Source organism: Emydura macquarii, unplaced genomic scaffold (genome assembly GCF_026122565.2).
Source record: "Emydura macquarii macquarii isolate MOO-44397 ecotype Brisbane River unplaced genomic scaffold, CSIRO-AGI_Emac_v2 contig_1043, whole genome shotgun sequence".
Lineage (NCBI taxonomy): Eukaryota > Metazoa > Chordata > Testudines > Chelidae > Emydura > Emydura macquarii.
This window is the reverse complement of record NW_027131180.1, coordinates 5,400,892-5,424,121: the sequence shown is the minus strand read 5'-3', so window position 1 is coordinate 5,424,121 and position 23,230 is coordinate 5,400,892. Positions and strand designations below refer to the sequence as shown.

The following is a 23,230-nucleotide window of genomic DNA, read 5'->3' as shown; positions in this document are numbered from 1 at the left end:
CTCCAGTGCCTACAACCCTACCCTATGATGGATGTGGAGCTGAGGGAAAGGGACTATGCCAAAACCTGGCAGGTAGGACTGTTTCCACCTTGGCTTATCCCATGATACAAGGGCAGGAATGGAAACGGTTTGGGGAGGTCCTGAAACAGGTAGCAGAGACCCGCAAGTGGAAATCAACCCAAACCCAGAAACAAAGGGGCTTATGGGACAGGGTGAGATTGAAGAACTTGGGGAAGGTCCCATCTGTCAGCCAGGGAGGTTGACCTGAATGTGTAAGCCCTGAAAGGCTATGTGATATTGAGGTTTGATGCATACCCAATGCCCTCAGCTACTGGAGAGTCTGGGGAAGGCCGAGTACATCTCCACTCTGGACTTGCCTGTCAGATCCCCCTGATAGTGGAGTCCTGGGAAAAGACAGCCTTTCCTACCCCCTTCAGCCTGTATCAATTCATGACCATGCCATTTGGCCTCAATGGAGTGGTAGCCACCTTCCAGTGGATGATGGACCGGGTACTGTATCCCCATGATCAGTACGCAATTACCTATATTGATGACATAGTCATCTATAGCTGTAACTGGCAATACCGCCTGCAGTCACTCTGGTCATTCAGGCCCTTGAGAAGGCAGGGCTTACAGTGAGCCCTGTGAAATGCCACCTAGGACAGAGAGAGATGGGAAACATAGAGAAGCAGGGGCAGTTGCACCCCTCTGGTATACAAGATCCAAACACTGACAGATTGCCTGGTGCCATCACCCAAAAAACAAGTACAACACTTCCTAGGGTTGGTTTGTATCCAATCCAGGTCATTGACTTGGTGAAAGGCACTAACTCCAGTTAGGTTAAATGGATGGAGGTCTGCGACGGGGCCTTCAGAACCTTAAAGAGCTGGCTAATCCAGTGGCCAGTTCTTTTCCACCCTGACATCATAAAACAATTCATATTGCAAACAGATACATTGGAAGTTGGGGCCATGTTGTCCCAAGAGGTTGAAGGTGAAAAACATCCAATCCTATATAAGAGCAGAAAGCAGTTGACTTGGGAAGTGAACTACTCAACGATAGAGAAAGAGGCCCTGGCCATGAAATGGGCAATAGAGGCACTTCACTATTATCTCCTAGGGAACTCCTTTCTATTCACCACAATCCACCTCCATTGGCTAAACTCCATGAAGGACAGCAATGCCAGGATCATGAGAGGCTACCTTTCCCTGCCACCCTACCACTTCCAGGTACTCCATCATCCATGAAAGTCACACAAAAATGCCAATTTCTTTTCTTGAGATGGGGAGGGAGTGGCAGGGAGGGTGTGATGGGTGGTATAAGCCCCACATAGGAGAACCAAGAGTTAATGAGTTGCTCTGGGACCAGAAGGGCCCACGTAGTTGCATCTGCTGGGCATGTTCACAATGGAGATGGCACTCAAAACAGAGTGCCCCAGCTCAGTCAGTGCAGGAAGATCAAGTGAGCAGTCACTGCTGCAGAGAGGGCACAGGAGATCCACACCACCTGAACTGGACTCTGCTGCAGAGCTGCCGAAAAGTCCCCATGGAAACCAGGACTATAAGGCTGTGATTGAAAGAGGAGAGTCTCCAGCTGACTGTCATGGAGAATCCAGTGAGGTCAGAAGTCTATCATTGTTGAGACTTTGCAGGGAGCTGAAAACATGGTAGGAAATGACCAAGGGAGCAGGCTTGGTGGTGTCTGACCCCTGGGCCACATATCCAACCGGCTAGTCATAGGGCCCTGGGTTGGAACCCAGTGGAGCAGGGAGGGCCTTGTTTTCCTTACCACCAGCCACAGGTTCTTGCCCCTAGATGACAAGGCCATGGACTCTTCCCTCTAGGTGATACTGCTGGCTCAAACACTGATCCTACCAAAAGGGCCTCTGTGCATCTCAGTAAATAATAATGATCAAGGCCCCTATTCTGCAAAGAAGCTCCATGTATGCAGATCCCATAAAACACCAATGTTTTATATTCTGTTTTATATGAACATGTTCCAGAAGTGCATTAATGAAGCATTTCCCATGTAAAATTCTTCCTTTTCCTTTTCTCCCTTTCTTCATCAAGAGGAAAATTTTGTGAGGGTTTCTTTCTTTCTTTTTAATTAAGTTTTATTTATTTATTAAATGTCTGCTGTGCTATGTATGTTTATTATTAAAGACAGGCCCAAGAAAGAATTAAATACTCCTGGGAACAGGGGAACTGGAGCATGAGTCTCCCACTTCCAGGCTATAGAGTCATTCTCACTTTCTTTCTGGCTCAATGAATATTTAATTATATATATGCAGTGTAATAGCTCCAACAGGAGAACTGAGAGAGCCCTGTATCAGACTATCCCATACTCAAGGGGTTAGGAGCCAGGCACTTTCCTAGGAGATGAGGAAACCTATGTTCAAATCTCTTCTTCCCGTCAGAAAAAGGGAGAGGAATTGACCCTGAGTTTCTCACATCTTGGGCAAGTACTCTAACCACAGAGCTAAAAGGTATACCAGAACTGCTGCCGCCTCCTCCTCATTCTGTGTTTCTTGCAAAAGACATCTTAAGCACCCAACCCTGGGACATGGTTCCCAACTGTGGATCTCAAGCAAGGGGAGGGGCCTCCCTGCAGAATGGTCTTAGGGTAGGCACCTGAGTTGGGTGGGACTTAGGACAAATCCATCTCAGCAGGATATGTTGTTGGCTAGTTGATGTAGCTTCCTGTCTAGCATGCTGGCTTTCGTGGATTCCCTTTGTAGGCATCTAGCTCTCTCCTTGCACAATACAGGGAGCCAAAACACCTAAACCAGGGTTTGTGGGTTCCACTGAGTGGCTAGGCATGTAAAAGTTAGGTGCTGCAATGATCAGCACTGCAATGTCTAAATCCATTTGTAGATTTGGGCCTAAATCTCACTGCCTGAGTCCGCTATCTGTAAACTGGGGATAAACTGGGGATAACACTTCCCAACTTCACAGGTGTTGTGAGATTAAATACATTAACGATTGTGAGAGACTATGATACATTGACAATCAGGGTGTTATAAGTACAGGAGAGAGAAAATGAGTCATAAAATTATGTGCCTAAATCCCTTATTTGTTATCAAAATTGATTTGGATGCCTCTTGGACATGAACCCCTACATATCCATCTCTGAAAAAATGTGTGTAAATGTTTTTATTCATATCCACTGTAATTAAAAATATTCTTCACTTGCCTGCTTGGCCTCATTGCTCCCCCTCTTTTTACCTAGAGCTATATGTTTTCCACTTTCAATATAACCTTTAGACCTGACTTGATTAATTAAGCTGTTTTCTAAGGCTAGGTCTACACTGGTGACTTAGGTTGACTTAAAGTCACTTAAGTCGACCCACTTACACCTGCATCTTCACTGGCACCACTGTTAATTCAAATTAAGGTGCCTGGAAAATCAACTTAATAAGACCACCTCTGCAAGTATGATAGCGCCTAAATCAAATTTGTTAAATTGATTTAGTGTCAGTGTAGACACAACGTCACTTGAATCGAATTCATTGACCTCTGCAATGTATCCCAAAATGCCCTATTTTGACTGCTCTGGACAGTCGTGCTGTGCTGCTCAGTGGTCATGCTACTAGGAAAAGTCCCCTCCCCTCAAGCCCTGGGAAGATTTGAATTTTCATTTCCTGTGCTGCCAGCGTGGAGAGAGCTTTGTCACTGTTCTCATGGTTACTGCAAAGCCCAAATGCGCTCCAGCATGGACGCGACCAGAGGTCTTAGATCTCATCAGGCTCTGGGGCAAGGGGTCTGTTCTGGCTCAGATCAGAGCCAGAAAAAGGAATCTGGACATTTATGGGAAGATATCCCAGGGCATGCTGGAGAAGGGACACAAGAGGGACGCTCAGCAGTGCCATGTGAAGATCAAGGAGCTGCGTCAGTCATATCAGAAAGCCAGGGAAGCTAACAGCCATTCTGGCTCCTCACCCAAAACATGCCGCTTCTATGATGAGGTGCATGCAATTCTCGGTGGCGACACCACCACGGTGCCACCCCGCAGCATCAATACCTCTGCTAGGTCACAGTCTATGGTCAATGATAAGGATTCTGTGAATGAGGAGGAGGAGGAGGAGGCTGAGGAGAGCAGGGTGCAGGAGAGCTGGGTGTCCATTCTCCCAGAAAGTCAGGACTTATTCCTGACCCCCGAGCAGTCCAGCAGCACACAGGACAGCACTAATGATCCCGGGGACGGCAATCTGATGAGTTTTTTTCTTCTTAACATATCTGTCCTTTTACATTGGGTGGGGGGGCACAAAGGGGATTTCAGGTGTTTTGGTGACTGTACTATGGGGTTACCCAAGGAAGAGTTGATTTATGCTATTAATGCTACGTTTATCATCAGTTGATATCTCTCGGAAACTTCAATGTATGTAATTTGTTATCCTTCGCAAAACTTTTCAGGGGAGGGCTGCCTTGTTCCTCCCTCCGCGGTAGGATACTTCGCTGCAATCAAGGGACCCTGCGTCATGGCGGAACACTGCTGGTACCCTGCTGCATCCAGCAAATCTGTGTTTTAAGCATAACCAAAGGCAAGCACTATACAGGAACAGAAATCAGTCCTGCATCTCATTGCAGAACCTGGTTTTCAAAGCTTCCCTAATGCAAGGCACTCTGCGGTTAGCTCTCAGCGTAGTGCTGGTATCTGACTGCTCATAACTGGCGGCCAGTCTTTCTGCCCAACCCTGGGGGAACCTTTCTTCACACACATTATGAAGAACACAGCAAGCAGATATCAAAGAAGGGAGATTCTTCTCACTCATGTCCAGCCTAGTGAGGAGACTCCTCCATCTACCTTTTAAATGCCCAAAGGCACATTCTACAACCATTCTGCAACTGCTTAACCACTTATTAAAACACTCCTTGTCACTGTCAAGGTGCCTGGTGTACAGCTTCATTAGCCAAGGGAGCAAGGGGTAAACAGAATCCCCCAGGATCACTATGGGCATTTCCACACCCCCAATGTGAGTTTTTTGGTCAGAGAAGAAAGTTCTCGCCTGCATACTAGAGAACAGCCCCGAATTACGAAATATGCATGTCATGCACCTTCCCAGACCACCCCACATAGATGTCAGTGAAACAACTCCTGTGATCCACAAGCCCATGCAGAACCATGGGAAAAGTATCCCTTGTGGCTTATGTACGCGGTTGCTAGGTGGGCAGGTGCTAAGATAGGGATGTGCGTCCCATCAATGCCCCCCCCCGCAGTTTGGAAACCTCATTGTGGCAAACCCCTCCACTATATCCTGCACATTTCCCAAAGTCACTAGCCTTCATAGCAGAGGTCTATTTATGGCCCTGCACACTTGATTCATGGCAGTGCCCACTGTAGATTTACCGACTCCAAACTGATTCCCAACTGACTGGTAACAGTCGGGAGTTGCCAGCTTCCACAGAGCAATGGCCACTCGCTTCTCCACCGTCACAGCTTGTCTCAAGTGAGTATTCATGCGCTTCAGGGACAGGGCCAGCTCTGAGCACAGTTCGAGGAAAGTTGCCTTTTGCATACGAAAGTTTCGCAGCCACTGGTCATCATCCCACAGCTGCATAATGATGTGGTCCCACCAGTCCGTACTTGTTTCCCTGCACCAGAACTGGTGCTCTATGGACTGCAGATGATGCGTTACAGCCTGCAGCAATCGGGAATTGTTCTGCTCAATGGCTTATAGCAGGGCAGCCTCGGTGGCTTCGCTGTTGTCTGTGCTTCTGCTTCTTGCTCTATTTCTAAAATAATCAGTGATAAGCCGTGATGTATTTGTAACGCTCACAATAATAGTGCAGAGTTGAGCTGGCTCCATGTCTCTGCAGCAATGGCGATCGCGGGGTGTAAAAAAATGGCACAAAATTATTTTTCTTGTTTGTTTGGGGGGGGAAGAAGGGTGGGGGAAGCAGCGTTGAATCATGGGACGATGACACTTGTCCCAACAGCCACCGTGACTAGTTGCACTGTGGGATAGCTACCCACACTGCACTGCTTTGCAATTCAAATTAAGGCTGGTCAGTGTAAACACAGGAGACCTGTGCAAACAGCGTAGTGTATACATACTGCTGCGATTTCTAAAAATCGGCTGCTGAAAGTCGACTTAAAGTAAGTCGACTTCCCTCGGCAGTGTAGGCATAGCCTAAGAAATCTACCAGTACTGCACATTAATATCAGTAGCCAATATATTTAGAGTCAGCTGCCCAGTGTAAGTTGTTTCATTGCGTGCTAACGTTTTGTTCATTTTCATATTTTGATGGGGATCAGAATTAGACATGTCCAGGCAGTTTCTCATGTTCTGAAGCAAATGGATGACTAAACAGCTATATTATTGTCAGCTATGTCTTCTGGTTCCAAATAATATATCTTGTTCTGCACTGCACTCAAGTGTAAGCCTTTACTGAAAGGCTTTTTTACTGAAATAAACAATACTGAAGCGATAATGTACTATCAGGTGGGAGAATGACTTGTCAGGTGAAACTGCGATAACAAAACAAATCTTACAGGACACTTGTGTTGCTTTTATTCCTTAGGGTATTCGAGAGCAAGATTTACCACACATGGAACAAAAATATTCCCCTATGAAATCCTGGTCTTATTGAAGTCAATGGCAGAACTCTCCTTAACATCAATAGACCCAGGATTTCTCAACCCCAAGATTGCATGCATTTTGGGACAGAGACCATCTTTTACTTGATGCTTGAACATTGCTTAGCACAATGGAGTTTGGATCCCTGATTGGGGCTGGTAGGCCTTAAAGCAATAGAAATAAATAATAATAATAATAACAACAATTGTTTTAACACATGCAAAAAACAGAAGAAAAAAACCCTTCAGTGTCTGAGCTATCACCCCAGTCCTGCAATGACAGTGCACAGCATGTTGCTTTGCCAGGATATGCTCTCTTTCTGTTTTCCAAAAAGCCACTCTTAAAGAGCGTTTGCCTTCTTGCTGGGTAGCTTAATTGGCCTGCAGTGTCCACTGCATATCATAAGCATTTGTGCAGAAGGGGAAGCAAAGCAGAACTGGAGTTAACTCCTCATTGCTACTGACCAGGCAGTGCTGCCGCACGCTGTCACACATAATCTAGTGTGAAAAGGTCACAATGTACTTCATTATTATCCTGTGTCATATTGGAATGAAAAGCGACAAAATGTACATGCAAAGTATCACACACTAGTGGATTAGTGAGTCAGTGTGTATATCTGATCTGTCATTTTAAAAAACATAACAAAAATGTGCCTGACTTTAAAAAATTGGACTGTATTAATTTGCTGCTTTGTGAAGTCATTTGTCTTCACTTTTGCACTTCTAAATTGTTACTCAGCTCAAAGCATTCTGGAAAAAGTAAAGCCATCGGCTGTATAATTTTCAGGCTATGAATTCCATGAAAGTAACTGGACCTCTCAGGATATATAACTTTGCAAATTGAAATCAAGACACTCTAGACAAAAGTAATATTTCCTAGCGCTGCAGCAAGCTGTTTGGCAGTCTTTCATACTCTGCTAATATAATTCCTTCAGGTTCACAATCCACCCCCATTTATGTCTTATCTGAATTTGACCACAAGAGTAGTTCAAAGGATGTTTGGAAATATCAAGGAGAAAGAATTATAAACCCCAGTTGAAGTTTGCCAGATCCTGGATTTCCAGAATGAGCCTCTCTACATTATAACAAGAACATTCTGGCATCATGACCCAGCATGCTTGGAATCAGGGGTGGGGACAGAAGAAACAAGAAAACCGAACTGAGGCCAATATTAAGGCTTCTGCATGGGGTGAGCTGAAGAAGCAGTCCACTAGACTGATGACAAGATAGAGCTTCATAGCCCCCAGTGAAAGCACAGGCTGATTAAACATGAAGGAGACCATAGATGCAGTTTTCAATTTGGAAGCCAACAGAGAGATAGCGTTGCTCAGGGAATCCCTGCTAAACTCCCATTGCCTCTGAAGGGAGTTCTTGCACTGCTGTGAAACTTTAGCTGAATGGATCAGGCAATTCCAGCACCGCAGTGACCAGCATCCAGCAGAGAGAGATCTGACCCAGGTTATCAAGAGCCAGCCAAGACCTTAGGGGGATTTCAGACTAGGGAACCAGTGAGCCTGGTTGGAGTCAGCAGTCGACCCTGCCCCACCCACGGTGAAGATACAGTAAGGGGACTTAAACCAGACAACTCCAAAGTGCTGCAAGACTCTGTCTCAGCAGTCAGGACACTCAACCTCAGCCTCCCATCTACCTGAGGCAGTGCCAGGGAGGGATCTGGGTAGGAAGAGTTTGTGAGTGTTGGGGATGAGGGATTTATTTATAAGTGTATTAGTTAACCTTAACCCTATCATTTCCCAGATCCTGTTTTCCCATTCGCAATTAAGTCTTTATCTGTTAAGCTGTTATTTTGGATGTGCCGTTCTTTTGCTGGGGTTTGTTTCATTTACATTATTATCCCTTGTACTGGGTTTTATACTCCTTGTCAGCTAGTAGCAGTATTAATTTTCTCAGGAGATAGCACCCCTGTGTACATGGCACTGAGAAGTTGTTGTAATAGCTGAGGCCTAGAAGGACTAATTTAATGCTTAACTTAACTGTGATGAGTTTTCTCATCTTGACAAGTCATCCCTGAGCCTGGTGAGTCATCCCTGAGCCTGTGGGGTCTAACCCTGATAAGTCATCGAAGGTATTTCCCTACAAATCCTAAGGGTCCATCCAAAATTCGCAAGCAAGAGTCTAACCAGGTGACCCCAAGGTATATAGGCTCCTAATGAAAGCAGCCATTCCAGGCTGCTCAACATCATTTTCTTGTTGGTTATACTCCCAGCTGCTGGTAGTTCTGACAGACTGTACCTGCTCCAGCAGTCCCAACACTAGCTGATGAAAAATAGATAAAGGTTCATGAATTGTAAGAAGGATCTGTTATATTAATCTGTTTAAGAAAATATGTGAGAAAGATACAGAGAGAGACTGAATTAATTTAAAGACAAAAGTTCTACTGATATCACTCAAGATTATGACTGGTAAACAAGAGGAGCAGAAATCTATAAACTAAAATTGGTGTGTTGGAAATTAGGCCTAACTGGTGGACAAAATAATTAGAGGATTTTTGAGGCCATTAAAAAAGAGACTCAGTGAGGATGTGGGTCAGAGAGGGGGAAACTTTTACCATCACCGTAACTGCTGCAGAAGGATTGTTGCCGGGATGCCAAACCCTGATACTCCAGTGAGATGCTTGACCATCATTGCTGCACCAGCACAGACCTCTACATGATACATGTGAGATCCTATTCTGTCTCCTTCTCCCTCATGGGCTCCTTTCTGTCCTGTCCTATCTTTTCATCCAGTCCTGAAATCAATTGTATTGTATAGCACTAGCATGGTGAGATGAGACAGCCGACCCAGCATTGCCCAGTCTGAGAAGGACGAGTGAAGGAAAGGGACCTGACCAGACCAATCAGATGATGTCCCTGACCAGGAGACGAATGAGGGTCCAGCCCAATCGCTGTTGTGAGTGACCAAAGCATCCACCCATGATTGGCTAGACAACCGGTATCCTGTGAACATCAACAAAAGATGTATTTCCCCAGTCTTTACTATCCTGTCTCTTCTTTCTCTTCTGCATCTGTCTGTTTTCTCTAAAGCAGGAAAGTGACTGTCATACCCAATTCAGTATTAACCCTTTTTTCTCCCCAAGGACTGTTTTACTGAATAAAAGACTTACTGATACCCACTGTCTCAAAGAAAAGGGACATTGGTAGATTCTGTTTGATTTTTGTTTTGCATGAACCATTAATTTCATTTTCAATACTCTTTACATTGTTTTAAATCTTTTCCTTTTGTGTATTTCAATCAATACATTTCTAACCTTTGGCCAGAAACCTTTGGCTTGCCATGGAACCAAGCAGGCTGAGGTCTTTGAAAATCAAACGCCAGAGCTTGTTTAACACTGTTTAATGTTGGACAGCGACTGGGCTATGTTATCACCTTTAACCCAGATAGTACATCTAAATTATATCTATCACAACAGGAGTCACCTTGGGTGGAGGCATCAGGTGCCAGAAATAAAACTAGGGCCCAACCCACATGAGAAGAGGTAAGAAGCCGCTTCAAATAATGGTGATAGCAAGCACCAGGGGGAGAAAAGAAAGGCGGTTTATCCCATATGTCAGTGGTAGAAGAGTCAGAAAATTGAGAACAAGGTCTACTTTTAATCATCTATATTTTAATATCTCAGCTATTGTAAAATAAGAATTTAAGTTTGTATTCCAATGTGTAAAATAAATAATCAAATTTAGCAAAACTGGTATAGGAAAGTGCACATAAAAAATATAGGAATTGTCATACTGCACCAGGCCCAAATCTATATAGTCCAATGTCTCTGACAGTGGCCAGTACCAGATGCTTCAAAGGAGGATGTAAAAAGAAACCCTATAGTGGACAATAATGGAATTATCTACCCATTGGAGACATTTCTTCTTAATCCCTTTTTATTTCATGGCTGGTTTATGGCCTAAAGCATACCTGCTATATAAGAAATATATCCCTTCTAAATAAGAAAATTATATAAATGTGTGTGTATGTGTGTGTGTGTGTGTGTGTGTGTGTGTGTGAGAGAGAGAGAGAGAGAATGTGAATATTCTTATTTTCCACATGACTGATCCTTTTCTGAATCTTACTGAGCTCTTGGCCTAATGATATCTAATGGCAATGAGTTTTACAAGTAGTTAGAAAGTAGTTCTATTTGTGAGTTTTAAATGTCTTGCCTTTCATTTTCACTGAATGTCTCCTTAGTATAGTATTATGAGAGAGAATAGACAGAAGCACCTGATTTACTTTCAAAAATCAAAGGGAAAAGGGAGTTCAGGACAGTGGAGAATTTCTAAAGAAGACAATATTAAAGGCACAGCAGGAAACTATCCCTATGTGAAGGAAAAATAGTGTATGTCTTTTACTTAGTGAGGCAGGAGAGTTAATAACTGATGACATCTAGAAAGTTAGGTGTTTAATGCCTATTTTGCTTCAGTTTTCACTGAATTGTTAAATGGTGACCAGATACTCAACATAATTAATATTAACAACCAGGGGGAAAGAATGCAAGCCAAAATAGGGAAAGAATATTTAAGTAAGTTAGATGTATTCAAGTTGGCAGGGCATGATGAAATTCCTCCTCAGGTACTTAAGGAATGAGCTAAAGCAATCTTGGAACCATTAGCAATTATCTAGGAGAACTGCTGAAGGAACGATGAGGTCCCAGAAGACAGGAGAAGGGCAAATATAGTACCTATTTTTAAAAAGGGAAACAAAGAGGACCAAGGGAATTATAGACCAGTCAGCCTAACTTTGATACCTGGAAAGATACTAGAACAAATTTGTAAGTACCTGGAGGAAAATAAGGTTATAAGGAATAGCCAGCAAGGATTTGTCAAAAACAAATTATGCCAAACCATGCTAATTTCCATCTTGGACAGGGTTACTGGCAAATGGCTAGGGATAAAGCAGTAGATATGGTGTATCTTGATTTTAATAAGGCTTTTGACACAGTTCCATGTGACATTCTCATTAGCAAACTAGTGAAATGTTGCCTAGATGGTATTACTGTAAAGTGGATGTCACAACTCATTGATAGACCATACTCAGAGTAATTATTAATAAATTGTTGTCAAACTAGGAGGGCATATCTTGTGGAATCCCCCAGGAGTCCTGGGTCCCCCACTATTGAATATTTTCATTAATGATTTGGATAATGGAATGGAGAGTATGCTTATAAAATTTGCAGTTGACATAAAGCTGAGAGGGGTTGCAAGCACTTTCGAGGACAGGATTAGAATTCAAAACAATCTTGACAAAGAAGAATTGGTCTGAATTTAAAAAAGATGAAATTCCATAAAGATAAATGCTAAGTACTTCACTTAGGAAGGAAATCAAATGCAAAACTACAAAATGGGGCATGACTGGCTAATGGTAGTAATGCTGAAAAGGATCTGGAAGTTACAGTGGATCACAAATTGAACATGAGTCAACAATGTGATGCAGCTGCAAAAAAAGACTAATATTTGGGGGGGCGTATTAACAGAAGTGTCATATGTAAGACACGGGAGTTTATTGTCTTGCTCCACTTGGCAGTGGTGGAGGGGGCAGTCCTTAGATGGAGTACTGCATCCAATTCTGGTAGCCACACTTTAGAAAAGTGGTGGAGAAATTGGACAGTCCATTGGAAAGCAACAAAAATGATAATAGGTTTAGAAAACCTGACCTATGAGGAAAGGTGAAAAGAACTGGAGATAATTAGTCATGACAAAAAAAGACTGAAAGAGGACCTGATAAGTCTTCAAATAGGTTAAGGGCTGTTATAAAGAGGACAATGATCAATTGTTCTCCATGTCCACTGAAGGTAGGACAAGAAGAAATGGACTTAATCTCCAGCAAGGGAGTTTTAGGTTAGATATTAGGAATATCTTTCTAACTATAAGGATAGTTAAACTCTGGAATAAGTTTCAAGGGAGATTGTGAAATCCCATCATTGGAAGTTTTCAAAACCGATTGGACAAACACCTGTCAGGGATGATCTAGGTACTGCCATAGCACAAGGGGCTGGACTTTATGATTTCCTGAGGTGCTTTTCAGCCCTAGCTTTCTATGATTCTATGATCATTCATTAGCATTTTTACCTCTATAAAATCCCTTCTTACTTGTCTCCTCTCTGAAATAAATAGCCCCAATCTTTTCATTCTTTCTTCATTTGGAAACCTTTTACGTCTATAATTATTCATGCCAATTGTCCCTGTACCTCTGATTTCTGCTGTATCTTTTCTTTTTTTCTAGATCATTAATAAATGGCACACAAGAACATTGACCTTTTGCCAAGTGTAAATTTGGCTTTTCCTGCTGTTAAATGAAACAATGTTTTGGTTTTAAGAAGTAATCTGATCGCCGTATACCTCTGGTCACAGATCCCCATAGGAAGAACCATAGATGTCTGAACTCAGCTAGACCTCAGGGCAAGAACAGTAGATAACCAGGATACTGTAGCCCAGAGCATGGTCTAAGAGTGGGAGAACTGTGCAATTCTGTTCTGATTTATCCTGGATCACCCTGAGGGGTTGCCCTCAAACAAACACAAAAGGACACAAAAATGCAGCTAGCACTGTCCTATGACTGTATGATTCTCCAGCAGCTCCCTCTGGCTAAGGCTCAGTGGCAATCCTTAGTGTCAGATTACCACCTCAACATACTAGCAAGCCCACACATTTTTATGTGTGTGTATCTGTGTGTGTCTTTGTACCTGAGACTCCCGAGTCCGATCACAGCAAATCTATGGTGGCTGCAGGGCATTCTTCTCCACCTCTCCTATGATGCATGAGCTGTAATGATTTACAAGGTCTGAGCCAGGCGTGTTGCAGCAGTGAGGTTGTGGTGCTGGATTCACTGCCCAAGCCACAGACTGTGGTCACTATAGAGCACTCTACCGTGTTGCGCTCGAACTGCCGCACGTAGACCCTGCTGGTGCTCTCTAAAAGGTACCTCATTCACACGGTTTCAAACAGGACTATGTTAACACACTCTAGGTTCCCTTTAGAGTGCATCAGCAGTGTCTACAGGGGCAGTTAGAGCACTCTACGGTCACTGTAGCCTGTAGCTTGCCCTTGGAGCAAAGGAACTGAACTCAGGATCAGGAGCAGCTGCAGCAGCAGAGTCTAGCTGAGATTCCCTGTTGGGAGCGCTCCAGGCAGCCTTAGTGAGAAAGGCTCCGAGAAAGTAGAGAACAACAGTACATCCTAATCGAGGACTTGACTCTCTTGCAGTGCTCCTTCCCTTTTATTGCTACTGCTGCTGCTTCTAGAGTTATCCTGTCTGCTGCTCCCTCATACCCACAAAACTGGGTATGGAGATGGAGGAGCAGCCGGGGGAGAGCTTGGAACTGGGTGCAGGACCAAGGGGTGGCAAGAGTGTGTAGGACTGGTTCCAGGGGAATAGTGTGGGGGAGAGAGCTGGGGGCTGGATGCAGGGCAACAGTGGCAATGGGGGGAGAATACAGGGAGGAACTATGCCCCACTTTTCTTAGATTTCAGCAGGCCATCACTACTGAGAGTATGTTTTCACTGCAGAGTCAGCTTGGGCTTTTACTTAGGTGTTGCCCCAATCTCGCTCCCATCCACACACAACCCCTCTCACCTGAGTGTGGTGGTGATTTTCAACCTGGATAGCTGGCTTGTCTGATGATAGTGGTTAAAGTCCAGTTTCTGTTTGCACTCAGGCTGGTAAGCCACCTGCTTCTCAGTGTGGATGAAGACGAATCACTGAAATACTGATAGTCCTCCAATACGTCTAACAATTCCTCTGTCTGCCCAGAAGGACAGAAAAGTTCTCTCACTGTTCCCTGGGAATCACTGAGTGACAGCTTTCTGCACCACAAAGAATCCTAGGATATGTCCCCAAAAGTTGTAGCAACACACAAGGGGGGAATACAGCATCAGTGAGGACAGAGAGAGTCAGGTATGGCTTTACAGTATGGCTGCTCACACCCAGGCTATGCTAACCTGGGTGCTAATCACCTGCATTAATCTGCAGTGTAGAAATCCCCAAACGAGGAGAAACACTGATAGGAGAGGAATTAAAAGGGAGTGGAAGGAGCAGCAGCTCAGAGCTGCTGGTATCCTCTAGTCCCAGTGATTTCAAGGGGATTTGAAGGTGGTCAGCACCTTGCAGATTGAGGCTTCAAATAAAGCCCTTCATCTGCTATGTTCCTTAGTGATAACAAAGAGCTTGAAACGGACAATGGTGAAGTGTAATGCCATTCATTGCTTTAAAACAAGATAAGGAAAAAAACGTTGGTTTAGTCAAGTTAGGAAAGAGCAAGATCGATTTAAATGATGTTTGGTCCTGACGAGAGAATTTAAAGCATTTTATTTGACCTTTGTGTGTAACTGATGCATTATTACTAGGCACTTCAGAACATAAGAATGAGGCCAATTATTATATTTGTCAAAGCTATTTCTTGAAAAATAGTTTTTGTAACTTGACATTTTCTGTATCCTTAAATAATTACTCTAGGCTAAAGGCCTGAACAAACACATTCATTACATGTATAAACTGCTATTGATTTAAGAAAAATAACATACTGTACTAGAGAGAGTTGATTTTATACAACTTATCTCATTCTAAGTAAATTTTGCTGTCTAAAATGCTATTTTTTTTCAGCAATCTTAAAATCATCCTTCTTTTGCAATGGTAATTGCTAAATGAAGCATGTACAAAGATACAGTTTCTACTTGGGTTGCTAGCTAGCACACTATGTTTATTGGATGCTTGTATTGTAATAAAATCCACTTCGTCTCTTTAGAGCTTGATATGTGAAGTTATAACATTTGCAGATTAAAAAGAAAGGAATCAGTGACAGTTTAGGTCTGCCAGAGTACACAGCAGGGATGTGAGAGACCCAGGTTCAACTCCCTTCCCTCAACCAAAAGAGGAAACAGGATTTGAACAGAAGGTCTCTCACATCTCATAAAAGTGCACTGAATCATTGAGTTCTTAGATATTGTGATGTAGGGCTCTCTTACTCTCTCCTGTTGAAGCTATAGATAAATAGGGCAAGAGTGATTGCAGCAAGGGGACTAGACCCTGGGTCACTCACTTCACAGGTGAGTACGTTAAGCACTGAACTACAGAGTCTCTTTTTTGCTCTTGCTTAGAAAATTTTGGGAGTCAGACAGAGTGGGTGTGCTTTGCTGTTCTTTTTTGGGGAGGAAATGGGGCTTTCGTGTATGTGTGTGTGTGTTTTGTTTTGTAATTGTTGTGGGTTAAATTTGGGGATAACTTTTGTATTAGCAGATTTTTGTCTGCCTTCTGGAAAGTCATGTCCAATGTAGGGAGACAGAGACCTGAGTTTATTGTGGATGTTGACGATGTAACCTGTGGCCATGGATGGTGGATTTTGCCTCCAGATTCTATGTAGAGTAGATTGGTTTCCTGACCATAATCTGTTTTTGTTGGCTGCTCAGTATCCTATGATAAGATGTGTTTCCATGTCTGAGTCTGATGAACAGAAGCAGAACTGATTGAAAAAACTGATGGTCAAAGTGAGTATCTCAGACAAATGGAAATGTTGGGGATTTATATAGGATATAGGAGAATTTGGGTTTTCCCCCCATGTCTGTCTTTTTCTTACTTTTTCTGATGCATACTGGTCTGATGGATAATTTTTTATGCAGCTCTCTGAACACGAATGGATGCAGGAATACTAAGGGCTTGTCTTCACTTACCTCCAAGATTTGGCAGCAGTTGACCGGAGTTACGGAAGCTACGCAAAAAACTTGCGTAACTGCTGTTGACTTCTCTGCTTCTCTTCTGCGTGCTGTCTTCTTTGCACTGCGCTGACAGCGTTCCCGTTGACTCAGCACTACGCTACTTGAGGAGCTGGTCTTAATATGTCAATTTCTGGATCGACTGAGCGGGTCTTCACTGACTGCTCAGTCGATCCAGAGAAGTTGATCTGACGGCGGCGAATTTGCCGCTGTCAGTGAAGACATAGCCTAAAAAATATATGGCTCTTTTTGAGTACCTGTCCCAGAAAAAGGTGGACATTTCAGTTTTGCAAGAAACATACACAGAGATGCAGATAACCAAATCAATTGGATTGCTGATGGAAAGGAGAGGTTTTTCTGAGTCATGTTTCCACTACAGGCACAGGGGTTGCCATTCTCTTCACAGACAGTGTAAGACCTAATTCTCTGGTTGTGCAGAAAGTTGTTCTAGGATGTTTATTGGTGATTCAAGGTACTTCTGAGCAATATCATCATTTTTCCCTCTAATGTCTATGCTCCAACTATAGGAAAAGACAGGGTGATTTTTTTCAGAATGTGGGTGCTCTTTTTATAACAGATTTGATAGGTATCATTTGAAACCATGTTCACTGTTTGCTTACTGACTTGAAACTGTTACAAGCTTCTGACTTGATTGATGTGTGGTGACATTTTCAACCTTATGCGCAGTACACCTGGTTGAGTGCTAGTGTCTGCTTTCCCTATGGACCGTTTGGACCATTTAAATGTTTTTATTCATAATTTCTCTCATATACTTTCTAGTTGTATTGTCCCTACTGGGATTTCCGATCATGGTTTGGTTTATTTGTGTTGTCTTTTCCTTCTATTCTGTCTTCTGTCTTTTCTGTCTATTCAAGACCATCATCCATACTGGCATTTTAACACACCTTTTTTACAAGATGTTCACTTTCAGGACTCATTCAATTATTTTTGGAGGACCTGGGCTGCTTCCAAGGATGTTTTTCCCTCCTTAAAGCAATGGTGGGAGGTGGTTAAAGTTAATAGTAAATGTTTTTTATCAGTTCATGCAGCAGACAACCCTGAGCCTTAGCTTCAGTATGGAGAAGTTAGAGTTGGAGATTGTGGAACTCGAGAAAGTCTTTCATGGCAGTAATGATGCTGGGTTGCAGGAGACCTTGATCATCATATAAAAAACAGCTCTTGCAAGACCTGTTGGATAACAAAGTTCAGAGTGCACTGGGTTTCAGGGACTTTCTTAAATATATGTTCCTAACTCAGTTTTTCTTTGGCATGGGGAAAAGAAACATGAAGAGCAGAAGAGGTTTAGCCATTATTGTGCCGAGTGCTTTCAGATCACATGAGGATTAGAAAATTTGCTGTGAATTTTTTCTCAGGCCTGTATGCCACAGAACTTGTGTATCCATCTGAGAGTTGGCCGCTCCCTGAGGATCTTCCTAGGATCTCAACATTGGTTGCGGACAGATTTGACTAGGACCTGACACTCTCAGAATTGACTTTTGCTCACAATAACTTTGCTCCAAGGAAGGCACCTCATATTGATGGTTTTCCTATTGAGTTGTAAAAGGCCTTTTGGACCCTTTTTGGCCTGACTTGCTCAGAAGAGCATCAGAGAGCAGTTTTTGCCACCCAGTTGTTATTGAGCAGTTCTTACCCAGTTGCCTAAGAAGAGGGACCTTGGAGAAGTGAAGAATTGGAGACTCATTTCCTTGCTTTGCTCCAACAATAACCTTTTTTCAAAGTCTTTGCTAAGTAGACTGAAAACTGTGATTGGTTTGGTCATGTACCCTGATCAGATCTATTGCGTCCCCAACAATTTTGATGAACTTTTCCTATTGTGGGATGTAATTTCAGCCTCAAAAATTTTTGATTTGCATATTGGATTGATTTACTTTGATTAATAGAAGATCTTTGATCAAGTAGACCATGGATATTTCTTTCGCACCTTTCTTGCTTTTGGTTTTGGCCCCAGGTTTGTTTCCTGCATTCAGTTACTCTGTGTGTGTGTGTGTACATGTGTGTGCACGCACATGTGTGCAAACAATTAGTCTACTTAAGGTGAATAGTGTCTTGAGTGCCCCCTTTCCAGTGTGTAGGGGAATCAGACAGGGTTATTTCCTGCCTGGGTTATTGTATGTTCTTTCTATCAAGTGTGTTTTATACATGTTGCGAAAGCATCCTTCAGGCCTTTCTCTCCCTTTTCCAGTTTGTACTTGGCATATGCTGAATTTGTGATATTTGTATTACTCATGATTGTGATGTCCATGCTTTGACTGAATGTTGGCATTCTTTTGAGCAGGCTTCCTCAGCTTGCATAAATTGACATTCTCCTGCTGGGGACTTGAGTGAACTCCCACTCCACAACTTTGGTAGCGGGAGGCGTGCTACTGTGGAGCCGAACTGGATTTAAGGTACTGAGAATTATGCTGGGACTGGATTATTGTTTGCGTCAGAATGGGGAGGGACGTATGGAAAAGTTGGAGGGTAGGTTGCAAAAGTGGAAGTGGTATTTCCTTCGACTCTGCTTCCAAGGGTGTTAGTCATTAATAGTAATTACATCTATGTTGTGGCATGGCATCAGACTATTGTTTTGGGTTCCCCTTCCACTCTTTAGAAAAAGTTCAGAAGTTTCTTTTGAATGTTTTCTGGGCTGGCCATCATCAGCGAAGGCTGAGTATTTTGCACCTGCCCATTGTGGAAGAGGTTGAAAGTCTCATTGATCTTTTCAGCAGAGTCGCTAATTTTCAGTTACAGTCTCTGCAGCAGCTTTTGTTTGTGGAGGATTCTGTTCCTTGTTAGCAACAGGCCTTTGCTTTTCTTTGTTGGGCAGGAGGTTTGGGTTTTGATTGGGTACTTTTTTGGTTAGACCCCGGCTGCCTCAATTCTTAGGTGTTATTTTTAGGTTTTTATAAAAGCCTTTTTAATGCTTGGAGAGATTTTTTAAGCTGAGATGACAGGAGGGGCATCTGGAGTTCCCAGGGTTGTTTGCTGAACCCCTAGTTTATAACTCTGCCCTGAGGATTCCTAGTCTTGTTTCTGGGAGTCTTGTCTCTTTCTTATTGCAGTAGGTGTGACAAAATTGATTCATTTGATTGATTTTACTAGTTTTACATGGATCTCAGAGCATATTTTAGCTGTAAGCTTGGTTTGCCTTCCAGTTACTGAGTTGCTCAGTTTTTATCAGAGATGGATTCAGCCCTTCCTCGAGACTGAACTGCCAAGTTAGACAGTTGCCTCCTTCAGGGAGCCATTCCTGTTTCTACTAAAGTTTCTATTTCCTTGCTTGTTCTTCTGCTGTGTATTGGGATGTTGACAACCCTCTCAGCTTGCTTGCCTTCACTGGGTCTTCTGAACTTACTTTTAATAGCTTTTATCATAAGTCATTCTACACGCTGATGGTGAAGATTTGTCATTTTTTAACACTTGTTGATTATCCCCATATAGTACAGAGAAGACAGCTTCTGGCGATGGACTCCATCCATTCAGCCTGGTAAACTATGTATACACCTCTGATTGCTAAGAGGCTGGGTGATCTCTAATGAAGAATACTTCACTGGGCTATTGCCACTGATGTGTTTGTGCATCAGGTGACTCTAGAGGTGTTGCTGTTGTGTCCTTTTTTGTGAAATGGTGAGGACGTTTTTTTTCTATGTTCCTTGTTTGTTTCAGGTTGCAGCCATTATTTGTTTTACTTTAGAGTATTTTTTTATTTTTCTCCTACTGTATTTATTTTTACTGTAAAGTAGAGGTTCACAAATAGATCTGCAGTATGTCATGTAAACTTTATTCTTGGTCAAGAAAAGATGACCATTTAAAAAGGTAGATGTAGTTATTTGGTTCTGGAGTTGCCGACATACTTTGGGGTTTTTTTTAGATTTCTTGTGGGTTTACGCCTTCATTTGGAGTTTGGATATTATACGCTTATATGCTATTTGGATCAATTTATTCACTGGCGAGCTATTGGAAATGCATTTTGTACTGTTTAGGATTAGCAATTATTTTTGAATTTGTAATTTCTTTTCTTGATTTTTAATGTATTTTTGTATGGATTTTTATCAAAAGTGTTTTAAAAGTCAAAGTCTCTCTCTGGCCCAATGACTGTTCCATGGTGGCTAAATACTTAAATAGTTGGGAAATGGGGCGGGAGAGAGAGAAAATGATTCTTTTGTCCAATGGTTAAGGCACCCATCAGGGAAGTGGGAGACCCTGGGTCCAATTCCTTATTCCATTTGCTCTTTTATTATTTATCCAGAATGGAAAAATTCAACAGGAGAAATTGAGAGAGCCCCTATATCTCAATTGTCCCTAGTTCAGTGTTTTAGTGCACCCCCCCATAAGCAGAGAGGGGAATTGAACCAGCATCTCTCACATCCCAGGCAATTGCTCTAACCACTGAGCCAAAAGTTCTAATCTACATACAACCTCCTCTGGTCAGATTTTGAATGGGGCTTGATCCGGTAGGTGTACTCAGAGACTGTCTACTGGATTAGGCCCTGTATACCACTTAGGGGGCTGAATGTCTATCTTTCCCCAGTTCGTGAATCATTCTGAGGCTTAGGCAGATAGATAGGCATCTTGACATCTAGCGTGGGATAGCAGTGTAAATGGTACAGGCATAAAATTTAGGCATCTAAGGAACTTTTACAGAGGAAAGTTCGGCACCAAGTGAGTTTAGGCATCCACAGGATTAAGCGGCACCCAAGCAGGAGTTTTGTGAATTGGATGGGTGCTGTACATGGGTACCTAGGTGCTAAGTTGTTTTGTGGATCCCACCCCAGATAAATAATATGGATAATGGAAATCAAGAGGAGGGTGAATGGGGAACTCTGGATGGAGAAAGATGTCATGGGTGTGCTAGCAGCCCTCCAGAGATGACACTTGCAGAGCAAATGCCAAATACCATCATGCACTAAATACAAAAACGAGAACCAGAATTCCAAACTGAAGAGAAAACATATCATTACTGAGGCATTAAAATTATTACCTCCACCTAAATCCTGCTCATCTCCTCAAGGACAATGGTATCATTTTCTAATCCCTCAGAGGATTCCTTCTCATCATTGATCTTTTCCCAATGGATGCATTCAATTCTAGTGATATGGGGTCACTTTTAATTAGAAATGGACCCAGAATTTTGAACTGCCAATGCTTTTGAACTTTGCAAAAGTTTGGGTCCAGGTCCAGTTTCAGGGGGGTTTCAATTTATCTTTAAACTAGAATATAGGCTGCTCACCCATATGCACCATAGACATCAGGCTGTCTCCCTTTTTCCCGGTCCTCTTGATCTGTTTCTTTTAAGTATTTGCTACACTCACTTATTGCATTTTGCCCTGGTTACCTTGTGAGCTCTTTGGTGCAGGCACTTTTTTTTTTTTTTGCACTACGTGTTTTATAGCATCCAGCACAATGGGACCTTAATCCTCAAAGAGTGGGTGCTAAGCACTGAAGTTTGGTATTTAAATAACAAGCTGTTCCTACATTACTTCATTTTTAAACAAACTTTTGTACATTTCTAATTTACATTACATAGGATTCCTGACCAGTCTATATGACCACTCAATATCTCTTGTTCTTCTCATCTTCATGGTGCATGAAAGTTCAGCAGATTTAGAGCACTGTGATAGCTGCATTGACTGACAATGTCAAGGAGAAGGGGCATGGTCTAGACAGTAATGCATCAGAAACTACTAGTGCTGTAGCACCATGGTTACAGGTCCAAGAAGACTACATATAGGAAACATACAGACTGTAGATGGCTTTTCCAAATGAAACCACTTTAAATTTTTAAGGTTCAGTAACATCTCTCTGTAATATATAGTATCCCTTTAAATAGTTTGTGACCCCTCTAGTGGCAGTCACTTGGTTATACATTTTAGAATACAGCCACAACAGTACACATGAGAAGTTAGACCTTGCATGTTTGTATGCATTTAGCACACTCTGTTATTTGGGACCAATTTAGCTCATGTCATTTTGGCATATTATTTTGTTCTGTAAAAAGACAAAAGACTCAACAACTGGTGATAAGGGGGTGATCCTAATTCAGGAATGCAGTGAAATAGAGTGATGTCAGAGACCTGGTGAAACTAAAAGGAAACTGCAGTTTTCAGCCACTGGGACTGTGAGTAAACTGCTTATTTAAAGGGGAAAAAAGGCTAAAATGTCTGACATTTGGGGAAAATTGACTTGTTTGATAGCTCAGTAGAGGTTCACCTATAATGGAGAGGTTGGAACAGTATATAATAGCTATTGGTGTGACTGAAGAAAAAGATGATGGTTTTATTGAGAGTAGTGGGGGCTAAAACATATAACCTACTGTGTAGCATAAATGCTTCTATTAAACCAACAGACAAAACATTTGGTAAGATTGTGGGAATTTGAAAAAATTACTTATCGCTGAAGCCTACTGATGATTGCAGAGTGTTCTGTTTTGATAAATGGAACAAAAAAAGGAAACTTTTTCTGAATATGTGGCTGAACTAAGGAAATTAACAGAGCATTGCTAGTTTGAAAAGAGTTTATATGATGCACTAAGGGACAAGTTGCAGCGTGGTATGCAAGAAGAAGCAATTCAAAAACTTGCTACTGAGGGCTGCTTGGACTCTAGAATAAGCTCTAGAAATTGCTGTATGAATGAAGTTAGCTACTAAAGATGCCAGCGGGCTGCAAGAGCATTATGTAATCTGTGCAACAAATAAAATAAGGGTCAAGCACAATGCACAGCATGGACAACACTCAAAGACTGTGCTTGTTTTGTGGGAAACAATATCACATGCAAATGGCTTCTGGTTCAAGGACAGACTATAAAAACTGCAACAAATTGTAGCTCATACAGAAAATATGTAGCTCAAGGCAAAAGCAAAACTATCACCTTATAATACCAATACCAGAGGATTTCAGATTAATCAGTTTGCAGAGGACACATAGACTCATAGACTCTAAAGTCAGAAGGG

General features: G+C 42.4%; 1 protein-coding gene across 1 annotated transcript; it reads left to right on the top strand.

The window, feature by feature from the left end:
- Positions 1-3,679: 3,679 nt before the first annotated feature.
- LOC137150928 (zinc finger and SCAN domain-containing protein 29-like) lies at positions 3,680-4,357 on the top strand. Its single transcript, XM_067544986.1, has one exon. It carries the CDS (start codon positions 3,680-3,682, stop codon positions 4,355-4,357), a length of 678 nt encoding a protein of 225 aa, XP_067401087.1.
- The last annotated feature ends 18,873 nt before the right edge of the window (positions 4,358-23,230 follow it).

Excerpts from the sequence above, each read along its gene's own strand:
- LOC137150928 (XM_067544986.1), top strand. The coding sequence starts at position 3,680 with ATGGTTACTGCAAAGCCCAAATGCGCTCCAGCATGGACGCGACCAGAG.